Source organism: Lutra lutra, chromosome 11 (assembly GCF_902655055.1).
Source record: "Lutra lutra chromosome 11, mLutLut1.2, whole genome shotgun sequence".
NCBI classification, from domain to species: Eukaryota; Metazoa; Chordata; class Mammalia; order Carnivora; family Mustelidae; genus Lutra; species Lutra lutra.
In genome coordinates, this window is record NC_062288.1 from 76,078,702 (window position 1) to 76,094,276 (window position 15,575).

At 36.5% G+C, this 15,575-nt stretch overlaps 1 protein-coding gene across 5 annotated transcripts in view; it reads left to right on the plus strand.

Moving 5' to 3' along the window:
- The window catches only part of CFTR (CF transmembrane conductance regulator), a 166,767-nt gene that overhangs the window by 93,870 nt on the left and 57,322 nt on the right, over positions 1-15,575 (plus strand). For 3 of the 5 annotated variants that reach the window (XM_047695523.1, XM_047695520.1, XM_047695521.1), the window contains exons 14-18: positions 286-1,015; positions 3,402-3,530; positions 11,230-11,267; positions 11,733-11,983; positions 13,503-13,582. In XM_047695523.1, the coding sequence (XP_047551479.1) occupies positions 286-1,015; positions 3,402-3,530; positions 11,230-11,267; positions 11,733-11,983; positions 13,503-13,582 (1,228 nt within the window). The remainder of the gene's footprint in view (positions 1-285; positions 1,016-3,401; positions 3,531-11,229; positions 11,268-11,732; positions 11,984-13,502; positions 13,583-15,575) is intronic. The other 2 variants (XM_047695524.1, XM_047695522.1) reach the window with 2 other exon arrangements.

Sequence of the window (15,575 nt, forward strand, 5' to 3'; positions counted from 1 at the left end):
CTAATATCAGATTTTAATTTCACTCTAGATCTGTTAAACACTCAACTTTAGGGTATATTATACTGTAATAGTTCAGTAATAATATAGTTCATGCTGTACTAATTCAAGAGGTACCAAATTAATTGCTATTATTTACTTTTAGAATTATTTTAAGTATAATAATGACTGTATGATAGCCGTTTTACACAAGAATACATTAATAAAATGTTAGAATATAATACAAAGACTTGTAATAAAGTATTTATATAATTGATATCTTGTTTATATCTTTTTATATTCTTAAAGCTGTGTCTGTAAATTGATGGCTAACAAAACTAGGATTTTGGTCACTTCTAAAATGGAACATTTAAAGAAAGCTGACAAAATATTAATTTTACATGAAGGTAGCTGCTATTTTTATGGGACATTTTCTGAATTACAAAATCTACGGCCCGACTTCAGCTCAAAGCTCATGGGATATGATTCTTTTGACCAGTTTAGTGCAGAAAGAAGAAATTCAATCATAACTGAGACTTTACGGCGTTTTTCATTAGAAGGAGATGCAGCTGTCTCCTGGAATGAAACAAAAAAGCAATCTTTTAAACAGACTGGAGAGTTTAGTGAAAAAAGGAAGAACTCTATTCTTAATCCAATGAATTCTATCAGAAAATTTTCAGTTGTACAGAAGACTCCATTACAAATGAATGGCATTGAAGAAGATTCCGATGAGCCTTTAGAGAGAAGGCTGTCCTTGGTTCCTGATGGTGCTGAGCAAGGCGAGGCCATCCTGCCTCGAAGCAACATGATCAACACTGGCTCCATGTTGCAGAGACAACGAAGGCAGTCTGTTCTGAATCTGATGACGTGCTCCCCAGGGAACCAAGGTCAAAGCTTTCACGGAAGGACAGCCTCATCCACACGTAAAATGTCGCTGGCACCTCAGGCAAACTTAACTGAAATGGATATATATTCAAGACGGTTATCTCAAGATAGTGGCTTGGAAATCAGTGAGGAAATTAATGAAGAAGATTTAAAGGTATGTGTAAACGATCAGTGGTTTTGTGTTTGTCACTGAGTGCAACTGAGTGAAATACAGTCTATAATATGATATAAAACTTACTCAAATTATGGGCTGAAGATGAGGATTATTTTAAGAGCCAGAAAGTCCGGAGTCCACGAATTATATAAGCAACTTCAAAATGTACAAGAATAAACGATTTCCTTTGGCAACAGATATATCTCTTCCCGTAAAATGTATTGAAAGGGCTAGTGTTGGGTCCTTGAGTAGGGGCAGTGATAATAATTATTATAAATTTAGTAAATTATAAATTATTATAAATCTGCTTTGTTACCACCTTAAAACCTCTGTGGAAAGAAGTGGAGTATAAATAAATATATAAACAAATAGCAGCTTCAGTTAGAGGCCAAGGGGTATTTGGTATGGAGGTGACCTGTGTAAGGTATATAAGCATCTAGTGTCTCGGTTATACATTTGTGTGGGCTTCTTTTTATCTTTTATTTTTTTTTTTAAAGATTTTATTTATTTATTTGACAGAGAGAGATCACAAGTAGATGGAGAGGCAGGCAGAGAGAGAGAGAGAGGGAAGCAGGCTCCCTGCTGAGCAGAGAGCCCGATGTGGGCCTCGATCCCAGGACCCTGAGATCATGACCTGAGCCAAAGGCAGCAGCTTAACCCACTGAGCCACCCAGGCACCCCTTCTTTTTATCTTTTAAATTTGCTTTATAAGGTGGCTTTCTGGACAGGTTTCTCTTAAAGAAGTTATATGAAATGCAATGTATGTTAGTGCCAACCTTCAGATAGAAAGTCTTCTATATCAAGTTTTGAAGAATTAAAATGCTTTTTTTCTTCAAATAGGAGGCAACATAAAAGGGGAGGGTTTTTGTTTATTGTGGTTTTTGTTTTTTTGTTTTGTTTTTGTTTTTGCTAGAAAAGTTCCTCAAGCGCCTTGCATGAATTGGGCAGCATTGTAATGAATTGACCTGTTTTAATAGCATAGATCATTTAAGAGTAGTATGACCTTTGGCAAGGCACAAGTCATTTGACATCTTTGGACTCAAATTTCCTGCTCTGTAAAATGAGAGAACAGAACAGATGATTTCTAAAATGCATGATTTCAGTATTTCTACAATTTTACGAAGGGTTCCTAAGGGATGGTTTATCTGTATGGTTTTAATTTCAATCCGAATGAAATCTCTCAAACCAGAACTATGAATTTCATTGTAAAGAATGATCTCTTTAACTGATAACAGTTAGTATTTACTGATTGCTTCTGTGCCAGGCAGTATAGATTTAGTCCTCGCCACTATCCCAGGAGATATGTATCCTTATCCTCGTTTACAGACAAAAAAACCTAATGTTTGGAGAAGTCCAGCTGCCTAAATTCAGACAGCTCCTAGGAAGTCAGTGGTGGAGTTCAGATTCAAATCCAGGCTTGTTCACTTCTAGAAATTTTTACTTTGAATCGGTGTGCTGTATTCCAATTTCACAGAAACTCTCTGAGTTTCTGAGGCTGCTTTTATGGATTTTGTTGACTTCGTAAGAAAACAAAAGTATCTTTTCCCTTGGGAATATCTGGGCTTGCTCTTTTTCAGATTTTGGAAACACATCTACCAAAGGACAGATAAAAACTTCAGGGAAATATGCTGAAGATTAGAATTATATAACTTAAGTCATATCTGGAAAGAGAGATAATCCCAGGGGAGCCTGGGTGGCTCAGTGGGTTAGGCCGCTGCTTTCGGCTCAGGTCATGATCTCGGAGTCCTGGGATCGAGCCCCACATGGGGCTCTCTGCTCAGCAGGGAGCCTGCTTCCTCCTCTCTCTCTGCCTGCCTCTCTGCCTACTTGTGATCTCTCTCCCTCTCTCTGTCAAATAAATAAAATCTTTAAAAAAAAAAAAAAAAAAAAAAGAGAGATAATCCCAGCTCCTGAGGAACATACAGACATCAGCTGGCCTTTGCTTCTCTAGGCAAACCTCTGTAGCCAGCAAAATTCCAAACGATATTTGTCCACAGAGCCTTGAAGAAATGGGTTAAATCAAGGAGAGTTCTAGGCAACTTCAGCTTGATGGTACTATTTATTTGATAAAAGGTGTGACGTCACTGTTGAACATTAAAATGGTAAAAGTTGTCTAAAATCAATACAGTTGTATCATCAGTGACTTCCAGAATTTTGAAAAATTCCAGCATTTCTCATTTTTCAAAAAGTTGTGTTCTTCTAGTGGACATTATAGTAGCTATAGAGTGACATCACACAGGTCATTCATAATGGTTCATATTTAATGAAACTTATTAGCTTCAAATACCAGTGTTCCTTTATTTCCACATATTCATTCCAAATAAAACCACAATGGTGGTGTGAAACTCTGTTTTCGCCCTGTGATAACCATGATTCTCTTTGTTAGGAGTGCTTTTTTGACGATGTTGAAAGCATACCACCAGTGACGACATGGAACACATACCTTCGATATGTTACTATCCACAAGAGCTTAGTTTTTGTGCTAATTTGGTGCTTAGTTATTTTTCTGGCTGAGGTAAGAATTTTCTGTTGTAAAATATTACTGTGATTTAAAGTTACATTAAGAAGAGATAAGAAGGATATATACATTTATATGCATATATAATGTGTACCTATCTACACGTAGATATAAATATTTGTGTATATTTATAATTTTACATTATATAATGATATGTATAGTTTCATATATAGCATATAAAATATATTTAAGTCATCTAGTTGAAGAGCTTTTAGTAGAGAGGTTCAAAACCTCTAAGTAGAATGCCTTTATATGGATTGAAATTAAAGAGTGAAAATTATTCTTTACTCAATTTTAAGTTCACTTGACTATACCTATTGCGTTATTGAATATGCAAGTAATGAATCACCATCTTTAAATGACTATCTTCACAAATTGAAATAAATATGTATTAATGGCTTAGTAACCATTTTAAGTAATCCTTTCAGAGAGCCACATCATCTCCTTGCTTATAGAATTTATCTCTCTTTGGTGGCACCATCTTGGTCTTTGTTACACCCTTGCTGTCTGTTGCATCACCAGATTAAAATAACAAGGGAGGGAAGTGCCAAGAGCATAGTAGGGGCTGCAAGTGCAGTACACAACCATGTAAGACATTCTTGAAGCTAGATGGTGGCTGAAGCTTCTCTCTAGATGAGGAGAAGCCATCAAAATGCCAGAAGGAGCCTGGCAGAGAATGTCTGTGGGTGAAGTGGCTTGGAGGCTGAATGGAGAGCATTTGCCCTCCAGTTGTCTGATGGGGCCATGGGAAACGCGGCACCAGCCAAGGACTTGCTGTGAGGGAAGCTGGGATCAGTTTTGCTAAATCTTTTTGTTTATTGAGATAAGATAGAAATCCAGATTTTTTTTTCTGTGAAGTCTTCCCATTTTTTAAATGTAGATAGTTGATTAAATAAAAACAAGCAAATGAGCGCTAAGTGAGTTCAACAAACACACATGTGGGTTGGATTCAGCCTGTGAATGACTAGTTGCCCTAGATATTTTTCCCAGGGGTCACCGCTGGATACGCCCTAATATACAAGCTAAATCTATGAAGTCCCATACTGCTTTCAGGGAAGAAATGACCGAGGTAAAGAACTGCCTCTCCTGAGACAGTGTAAATGTATATGTAACCGAAAACCAATCTTATAGCTACAGGTGTTTTCCTATTGTTGGGATGTTTCTAACCTCAGTAATGAGGTCCACATAGAATATCAACGCTTCTCCCTGATCAACTAAATATCAAAAGGTATATATATAACAAAAAGTTGTAGATACTTTTTTTACTGATAAACCATCCGTTTCCATTTATTCCTTGAGTTCTGGTGATATCTCTTCTTTTGTAAATTAAGACACCAGATGGAGGTTTGCTGTGAGTTGTTGTGTAGTACAGTCCCGACTCTGGTATTGCATGCACTTGGCCGTGACCTCAGTCTGTCTTGTTAACACTCTGAAATGGAGCAAGGTAGTTAATCACTCTGAGCCTCAATATCCTCATCTACAAAATGGAGATTGTAATAGTACCAACTTCCTAGGTCATGTTTGTGAGTTAAGACACATCATGGCTGTAAAGCACTTAATGTAGGGCTTGGCACATGGTGAGCAATGCTGGTTGCTGCTCTCATTGACATCCTTAATGTCATACGTTATTATAAAGCTCAAGATAGTCTGAGGTGGGCAAGTCCATAACTGAGATATAAGGAAAGTTTCAATAATCCCTTTTATACTTTAATAAAAATACGGGGTTGGGTAATTTGACACTCTTGCATGAATCAAAAATTGCTTTGAAATGTATTTTAAATTTACCTCATTAATCTCTGCTAGTCATGCCAAATGACCAGCACTAATGTGAATGAAACCTAGTCTTGTGTCACATTTAATCTCAAACCAGCCCTTTGTAACTGTTAATGATTTAAATCTCTGCACTGGAAGGTCACATTTCTTGGTTGTCCCAAATTTATAGAGTTACGTAAGAAAAAAATGGTCCTCTCTGAATATGGTGATGATGTATGTTATGTTACGGGATCTTTGTCCTATCCAGCTCCGTAGAGTTTAACTTAATGCTCCTTTCAAAATGGTGTATAATTAATTAACTAATTAGTGATTGAGCATTGTGCTGCTGTACTTGCATACAATATTACTAGCTCATTTAATCATGAAGACAGTGACCCTTTGTCTTTAAGTTAGAAACTAAATTACAAGAGAGAATGTAAATGATTAGTGGAGCCCTCCCGGTTATTGCCAGAAAAAAATGTCTTTTTAATGGACCAAAGACATTGATAATGCCATTTTCTAGGCAATAAATGATATACTATGGTGAGGTTTTTTTGGCCAATATCCTGGGGGCATTGCCAATAAAGTGGCTGTCAAAATTTTGATTAACAAACCTTGGTGTGATAGTAGACAAACAACAATTGTTTTAATGATGTGCATGCTATATAGCTAAACACTGATGTTTACAATTACGTCACCTTCTTTGAGTCAAAATTTACATGGTTCTTCTTTTAGATTAAACTTCCCTCTTAATACCAGTGTGCCCCTTTCTCATTACCATTGACATAATCTCTTCAGTATGCATCATGGTGCAGGTACTAACCCCAGAAGATAGCTTAGTTCTTTTAAACCTTGTTTAGAGCCTCATACTCATCATGATCAGAAAACCTGAAGAAAGGTTAAGATACATTTCTTCCTTGATGACAGTAATTTATCCATTTTTAGTTTTCATAGGTGCCATACTTCAATTTAGATTTTATGATTTTATAGAGTTGGTTCCAAATGTTTCCCTTTCTTATTTCTTCAAAGCATGAAACTGAAAAAATTAGTTTGATTTATGCAGTTTGTTATCACATATCATTAATGTGTTATTTTGATAAGAGAGTCAGTCTACCTTTATATTTTTATATGATTTTTTTCTACTGCAAAGCAATATTTTCTGTAAGTTCTTTGATATTAGCACCAGGGACATAGGCTATAAAATTTCTTTCTTTTTTAAAGATTTTATTTATTTACTTGAGAGACAAAGAGGCAGAGAGGGGATGAGTGGGGGGAGGGCAGTGGGAGAGAGGGGGGGGGAGAAGCAGACTGCCCGATGAGCAAGGAGCCCGACATGGGGCTGAATCCCTGGACCTTGGGATCATGACCTGGGTGGTAGGCAACCACTTAACTAACTGAGCCACCCAGGTACCCCAGGCTGTAAGATTTCTATCATATTGGGCTTTCTAGTGCTTCTGCTTGACAGTCCTCACTGACTAGGTAGAGAAATACAAAGAAGAGTAGGAAACAGTTTCCTGTTTCTTCTTATAATAACCAGAGGGTATTGTTGACCGGAGTATCTTAAGATCCTAAGCTTAGTATTTTCATTCTGTAATTTTTTTTCTTTTAAGATTTTATTTATTTATTTGACAGAGATCACAAGTAGGCAGAGAGGCAGGCAGAGAGAGAGAGAGGAGGAAGTAGGCTGTCCACTGAGCAGAGAGCCCAATGCGGGGCTCGATCCCAGGACACAGGGATCATGACCTGAGCTGAAGGCAGAGGCTTTAACCCATTGAGCCACCCAGGTGCCCCTTCATTCTGTAATTTTTAAGAAATGTGTCAGAGTACTGCTGTATCCTCTTCTTTTATGATTTATCTTCTCTTTGTTAAGAAGGAAGCCTTGAGTAGCCTTATATTACTAGTAAAATAGACATGTAATATACTCCTATAGTACTTCTGTAACTGATTAATAATAATCCTTTTAATGCAGCTTTACTAGCATGGATCTATTTTGGGGGCATGATCTGAAAAGGTGTCACTTTGCCACTACTGCCTGCCATTCATGCAGCCATTTACTCCTTCAACGCATATTTCTTTCAACGTATTATACAATTCTGTGTTTATAGTGTGTGCTGTATCGATCGTGAACAAAATAGAACTCACGGGTGGGATGCACTAATGTACTGATGTGCATTATGTTAGCTGAACACTTATAATGCTGTGCTCCTTTGGTAACAACTCAGAATAACAGTTGTATTTTAATAGGTATTCATTTACGTACAGATCTCATTGTGTGATTTAGGAGTAGATCTGAATCCTGTGTATCTAAAAACTTGTAGAATAAATTGATTTGGATTCTTTAACTTTACCCTACATTACATGACATGTAATCTGCTTTTTCAAATGTGTGTTGTTTTTTTTTTTAAGATTTATTTACTTATTTCAGAGAGAGAGAGAAAGAGCATTGTTGGGGGAGAGGGAGAGAGGGAATCTCAAACAGACTCCCCACTGAGCACAGAGCCTGAGGCAGACTCAGCCCCACAACCCTGAGATCATGACAAGTTAGATGCTCAACGAGCTGAGCCACCCAGGGGCCCCAGTACTAGCTACTTCTTTTTCATCTTGGGGTCATTTGCACAGTTCATGAATCATCATCTTGATAATCCATGGAGCAGTCCTCAGAGATGCCATCATCAGATTTTGAGTGCAGAGATACCATCATCGGATTATTACATGGATATGTAATAAATACTGTCTGCAGCCCTATAATTATTATAATCTATACATGCATTGTCCAGTGCAGTAGCCACCAGCAGTATATAAATTTTAAATGAAATTAAGTAAAATAAAATGAAATTTAAAATTCAGTTTCTCGGTCGCATATACTAGCCACATTTCCAGTGATCAAGTTTCCCATGTGATAAGTGGCAACAAAATTGAACAATGCAGATATAGTAGAAATCAATGTAGAAATTTCTTTTGGGCATTGCTGATTTAGACTATACTGTTTCCTAGGTAATACGGATTGAAGTTTAAATCCCTCAAAAAAAAATAATACAGGCATTTTGCTTTTCCTTTTTATCGACTCTCACTCTATCATAAGCTGCATGAACTTTGAAACATTTTGAAATGAAATGATAGAACTTGCTTAATCAATTATTTCTATTATGCCCCAAATATTTGTACTTATATCATTATATCAAGTCCTTGGAAGTGTTTTTGTTTCAGTAAACAAAGGTAGTTTGCGGTGGAAGTTCTGTGTCTCTATCTACTAGTGGTCTCTATTCACAACAGCCAGGAAATAACTTTATATTATGTTGACTAGACCAGTTCTTTGGAAAACTGCTTTCTTTATTGTTCATCACTAAATATTATAAAGTATTTGTTTCTGGGATTTATTCTTATCCCAAGAATGTTGGCAATGCCAGAAATATTGACACTCCTTTAATTGGAGTGTCAGTATTTCTTTAATTGGAACAAAGAGGGGCTATAATAACCAAAGAGAGACTCAGAAGTATACCCTTACCTAGGTTCTTGAGTGATTTTATTAGTCTTAGGAAATAGGAAAGCATTTGTACTGGAACACAGACTTTTGAAATAGACAGATTATTGCCTTTTTTCTTTTCAATTTGAATTTTCTTAAATTTCAAGGAAACAGGAATTATTTTTTTCTCTTCTTTACTAATGCAATGCATGGAGACTATCTGTACAATGAAAAAAGTAAGAAAGTAAGATGGTAACATTAGATGTTTCATTATTATACTGATAATGTGAATTAAACTACAACTTATACACCTCTTTTTTTTTTAAACAATTTTATTTATTTATTTGAGAGGGAGATAGAGGTAGTGACAGAGATAATGAGAGAGAGAGAGCACGAGTTGGGAGGAGAGAGGGAGGGAGCCTGATGTGGGGGCTGGATCCCAGGACCCTGGGGTCATGACCTGAGCCAAAGGCAGATGCTTAACTGACTGCGCCACCCAGGCACCCTGTACACCTCTTTAAAATACAGAACCTTATAGCATAATTTCTTAGTTAATCCCAAATGTTCTCTATACATTTTTATATAGTACTGTTAGATACTTTGAGTATGAAAGAACACTTGAGACTTCTTATACCAAGTATATTTGTTTCTTCTCTATTAATTTTTATGTAGTATTAATTTTCAGATAATTTTACTCACAGTTTCTTGGTTTTTTGTTATTAGGTCTTTGGTAAAGTTAGATTTGGGAGAATTGTATAATCATGGTCATTTCTAGTATCACAATTGTGATGGCATTAGCAGAAGATTGTCCAGAGGGTTTAGGAGAATAGAATAGCAAATTGAAATAGAACTGAGTGCAGATCTCTTAAATATTGAAGGAACTAAAAACATCACAGTTGTTAAAATAATTTTATTTTTTCAGTTATGATATAGAATATTTATTCCTTAGACAAAAGCTTCCACCTTGGGAAAGTCTGAGTAGTACTAGTTAGTGTATATTTTCACCTAAAGTGGATGTTTTGTCTTTATACAAACTGAATTTATAATAAACTGAATTTTCATACTGTTGAGACTTTTTTTTGGATGAATGATCTTTTTCTAATTTTAATTTGTTTGTTTTTAAGTTTTTATCTTAATCATCCAGTGTTTATCACAAGTACACTCCTTAATCCCCATCACCTATTTCATCCATCTCCCCATCCGCCTCCCCTCTGGTAACCGTTGGTTTGTTCTCTGTAGTTAAGAGTCTGTTTCTTGGTTTGTTTCTCTCCTTTTTTCCCCTTTGCTCATTTGTTTTGTTTCTTAAATTCCACAAATGAGTGAAATCCTATGGTATTTGTCTTTCTCTGACTAACTTCACTTAGCATTATACTCTCTGGTTCCTTCCATGTCATTGCAAATGGCAAGATTTCATTCTTTTTTATGACTAAATAATATTCCCTGTGTGTGTGTGTGTGTGTGTGTGTGTGTGTGTGTGTGTGTGTGTGTACACCACATCTTCTTTATCCATTCATCAGTCAGTGGACACTTGAGCAGCTTCCATATCTTGGCCATTATATATAACACTGCTATAATCATATGGGTGCATGTATTCCTTTGAATCAGGGTTTTTGTATTCTTTGCATAAATATCCAGTAGGGCAATCGATGGATCGTAGGGTAGTTCTATTTTTAACTTTTTCAGGAACCTCTATACTGTTTCCCACAGTGGCTGTTTGCATTCCCAGTTTGCATTCCCACCAACAGTGCGCGAGGCTTCCTTTTTCTCCACATCCTCGCCAACACCTATTATTTCTTGTGTTACTGATTTTAGCCATTCTGATAGGTGTGAGGTAAAATCTCATTGTGGTTTTGATTTACATTTCCCTGATGATAAATGATGATGAACATCTTTTCGAGTGTCTGTTGGCCAGCAGGATGTCTATTCATATCTTCTGGTGATTTTTAAATGGGATTTTTTGTTCTGGGGATGTTGAGTTTTATAATTCTTGAAATATTTTGGATGCACTCTTGAGACTTTTAATTAATTTTCATAAATATTTATATATTTTCCAATAATTGGTTTCATAAGAATTAGTCCCTCATCCATTGCAATAAATGAAATTATTTATGACAACTAACTAAATAAATGATCTGCCAGTAGGTTATTAGTCTCTTTAGAAGGAACAAAGTTTATTATTTAAATAATTTTACTATAATCTTAGCTCCTCTGCGAGATTCCATGAATAGTTCCTGTTGAATGATGGAGAGAAAAGGCAAAGTATTTAATACAGTAAAATTTGAATTCTATTAACTTAACATGTTATCACCACAAATAATAATTTCTAGAACAATTATTGCAGCTGCTAGACGCAGGAAAGCAAAGCAAAGGAAAATGAGATTGTGTGTATTTTGCTATTGGTGGTGGTGGCATTAGAGGTGGATACAGGAGGAATAGATAGAGACGTTGAAAGAAAATCAAGTGTGTATTGTTTTATTCCAGGTGGCTATTTCTCTGGTTGTGTTGTGGCTACTTAAAAAGTGAGTATTCCATATCTTATTGCAGATTGTATTTTGGTCTATTGATTCTATGGGTCTTATTAAATATTGTAATATCCATGGTACTTCCTTTCCCCATAGTACTATAAAAATGGAAAATTAAGTTCTCTTGTGTAAATTGTGAGCATACGCAGTTTGGGCAGCTGTTTGCCAGTTTCCAAAGGACTTAGCTATGTTTAGCTTCCATAAAATGCAATACAGATCTTGAAAGGGGCATTTTATATTTAGTATTTCCTCAGACTGATTAGTAATGGTCAATTTTATGTTTCAGTGGTGAAAAAATGTACTCTACTTCATTGCAGTAGTAAGTCCTTGAGATCAAAGGCAATAACGCATGCTAATGAAATATGTGTGTTTCTTCAGACTCAAGTTCAGTTTTATCTACATGTATTGGAAATGCAGTGGGTGAGTTTGAATGCCAAGTAATGATTTGTTTTTGCTTTGCAGTACAGCTTCTCAAGACAAAGGGAATAGTACTCAGAGCATGAATAGCAGTTACACAGTGATCTTCACCAGTACCAGCACATATTATGTGTTTTATATTTATGTGGGAGTAGCAGACACTTTGCTTGCACTGGGATTCTTCAGAGGTTTACCACTGGTGCATACTCTAATCACAGTGTCGAAAATTTTACACCACAAAATGTTACATGCTGTTCTTCAGGCACCTATGTCAACCCTCAACGTGTTGAAAGCAGGTATTTGAGTAGGTATACAAAATGATACTGCTGATCCACAATCAAAAGGTCCTATGATTTCATTGGTTTTTTAGCAGCAACATTGACTTTTGATGGAAGCATCTTCCTTCTGACTGGCACACACATTTCTTAGATGATGTAGGCTATCAGACATTGCTGCTCCTCGTGTTTCTGTCTTAGCTAAACATGTTGCTGATGGGAGTGTAGCAACAGAAACAGGCCTTCTGGGTTAGTTGTCCTTCTCGATTCAGATATTTGGTCTAGCCCCATTTTCAGGTATCTTATTGTCAATGTATAGTATTATTTAAAAGAAAAGATTTGAAGTGACCAAGGAAAATATAAAATTCTTTTAAATGAAGTCTTTTGATGAGGTAGAATAATCTAGTTTCATGTAACTGTTGAAAGACGATCAAATAAATTTGCTCTAAGGTTTTCTTTTTTTTTTTTTTTTTCTTTCTTTCTTTCTTTTGGTGGAAGTGGAAGAATAAATCCTGAACATATTTTTAAAATATTTTTTGACACCACTATAGAGGTTGGTAAAAGGGCAAAAACTTGCCCTGTAAGATAAATAAGGTCTGAGGAGTTAATCTATAATATGTTGACTATAATTAAAAACACTATGTAATATAACTGAAATTTACTAAGAGAATAAAACTTAAATGTTCTCACCAAAAAAAAAAAAAAAAAAAAAAAACGGTAAATATGAGAGATTATGGGGAACTTACTTTGGGTGGCATTAAATATTAAAATATGAATTTTGGACTTTATCATGCAGATAATGAGGGGGTTGGATGATAAGATTCAGTAAGATAAGATTCAATATCACTTTCTTTGTACTGTATGATGTCTTATCTAATTGTGTCTTTAACTGCACCTAGACAATGAATTCCTTAAGGGCAAGGAGCATGGCTTATTCACCTGTTATCTCAGTGCCTAGCATTATGCCTGGCACATAGTACACACTACATATATATTTTTTGTTCATTGAAGGGAAACATTATCAGATTTATAAACATGAGTCTGGAATTCAGAAGACAGGCTAAAGCTTAGATTGCCAGTAAAGAGGGTGGAAAGAGAGAACATGACAAAGAAGGTCCACATAACAGGCAGGCAGAAATTAAGAGTAACCATGGGTTCTGCTTAGGTATGTCAGAAAGGTGTAGAAGTCAGAGGAGAGGGAGAGCCACACGTTATGGAATAGAGATATACGGGAATCGTGATAGCATATCTAGTAAATTATCATTAAATTCAGGCTTGCAAGTGTAAGATGGTAGTAGTAGGATGAATCTTACCTCAGTCTGCATTTTATGAAGTTTTAAAAGTAGGAGACCGTAAGTGGAGCACAGTTGCTTTGTACAACACTAAACTTTTCTGATTTCTTATTTATCTTATTACATGCTGATCCTTACTTGAGTTCTGAATGCTTCTGCTGTGATCCAGGTTGATCAAATATTTATTTGTCTTTTCAAGATTACTGTTTTTTTTGTGTGTGTGGAATTTATCTTCCTTTATATTATAGGTGGTATTCTTAATAGATTCTCCAAAGACATAGCAATTTTGGATGATCTTCTGCCCCTTACCATATTTGACTTCGTCCAGGTTTGTAAAAATAAGAATTACTAAGTGTCTTTACATTTGTCATACTTTTAAAAACAATTAGAAAAAGAGGTAAATTAGTCTTGCTTATTTTTCTTTTGAGAGTTGAAATCCTATCTACTGTGTTAATTCTGTCAATATCAAAAGTCTTCAAAATGGGCATAAATTTAGTAAATTCAGTGATAAGTCAGAACTGTTTACTGGACCCAAACCTAAGGCAATTCCACATTTAGATATAATAGCCGTGTGCTTGGGAATGGTTTGAAAGATATAATAGACCATCTTTCCCCAAATCACTGTCTACAAAGTATGACATTCTTGAATCGGCATTACTGTTTCATGGAAGTCATCTGTCTCCAAGGGGCCCATGTTAAAAATAAAGAGCTATTCCTTGATGGGCTCCAGTTTCAACCAGTCTTATCCAATAATAATGGATAATGGCCCAGACTGGCTAGCCGCATCCTCACAGTAAGGACCATAATACAGGGACAGAAGAACGGATACATTTCCAAGCAGATGAGAGGCGAAAGAGCCCTAGTGAGGACTGTCCCTGGGTGACAGATCTGAAGAGGCCGCCAGGGCTGCCTGGCTCTGAGCGTGTATCCCTGGGGTGTGATGATTGACTGAAAGTGAGAATGAGAAGAAAAGGAAAACATGGAGATGAAGGTGACTTAGGGGATGCATATTAGGACTCTATGAGTGGCAGGAATGTTGAGAGTTAATGACCTTGGCTATTGGACCAGGTTTGAAAACAGCTTCCTGTGTGGCTTAGGTCAAGCAAATACACAGTCTCCATGATCTCCTTGGAGAGACAGCTGGAACATTACAGCCCATCTTATAATGAGTCATTCTCTCTTCCCCCTTCCCCATAATAATAATTTATAGAGAAGACCTGTAAAACAAAATAAGGGCTACCACATTTGTGTGTATACACAACTGACATTGGCAGGTGCAGAAAAACCAGATTGTCAGTTTGCCTCATCTGCAATGATTGGCACAATTAAACATATTAACTGTTCCACGTGAGCATTTTGGATTTCCTTCAGTTTCTCTGTTTAAAGATATAACTCAGTAATTGCTGCTGGAATTCTTTTACTGATGCTTTGGGGCCATACATTTGAAGGAGCATGTCCCATGTCTTTCTTTAAATGCAGTTGATTTGTTCCTCATTCTAGGAGTGTAATGGACTGGTCCCAAATATAGTATTATTAAATTAGGTACAAACTGGAGCATGGACATCTTGACATGATTGCAAAAGGATTCACAAATTGGCCCTCGATAATTTTTTTTTTATTCTAGTAGTTTACTATTTTCTGAATCAGTGTGAAGCTTGCTTCAGAAATACTGTGGGACAAAATATTTTATTAGTCTTTATTTTATAAATTAACACTTTTTAGAAACATGGCAATGGGTCTGAGATCCTTTCTGTTTAAGGCAATGTGAACAGTTTTTCTTCAACTTCTAATGTTTTTTCGATTCATTTGTTGTGGTTTCACAAGTAATTTGGAAGGGCTCTTTTATTTATTTAATTTCCCTATTTTATTTATAAGAGGGCTTCACATGAAACATAATATATAATAACCAAATGGCAGGAAAATCTGGTTAGTTTTGTTTTTATTTAAAAATCAGTCATTCGCGGGGCGCCTGGGTGGCTCAGTGGGTTAAGCCGCTGCCTTCGGCTCAGGTCATGATCTCAGGGTCCTGGGATCGAGTCCCGCATCGGGCTCTCTGCTCAGCAGGGAGCCTGCTTCCCTCTCTCTCTCTCTGCCTGCTTCTCTGCCTACTCGTGATCTCTCTCTGTCAAATAAATAAATAAAATCTTAAAAAAAAAATCAGTCATTCGGGGTACCTGGGTGGCTCAGTCGGTTAAGTGTCTGCCTTCAGCTCAGGTCATGATCCTGGGGTCCTTGGATCAAGTCCCTGCATCAGGCTCCTTGCTTAGTGGGGAGCCAGCTTCTCCCCCTTCCTCTGCTACTCTCCCTGCTTGTGCTTGCTC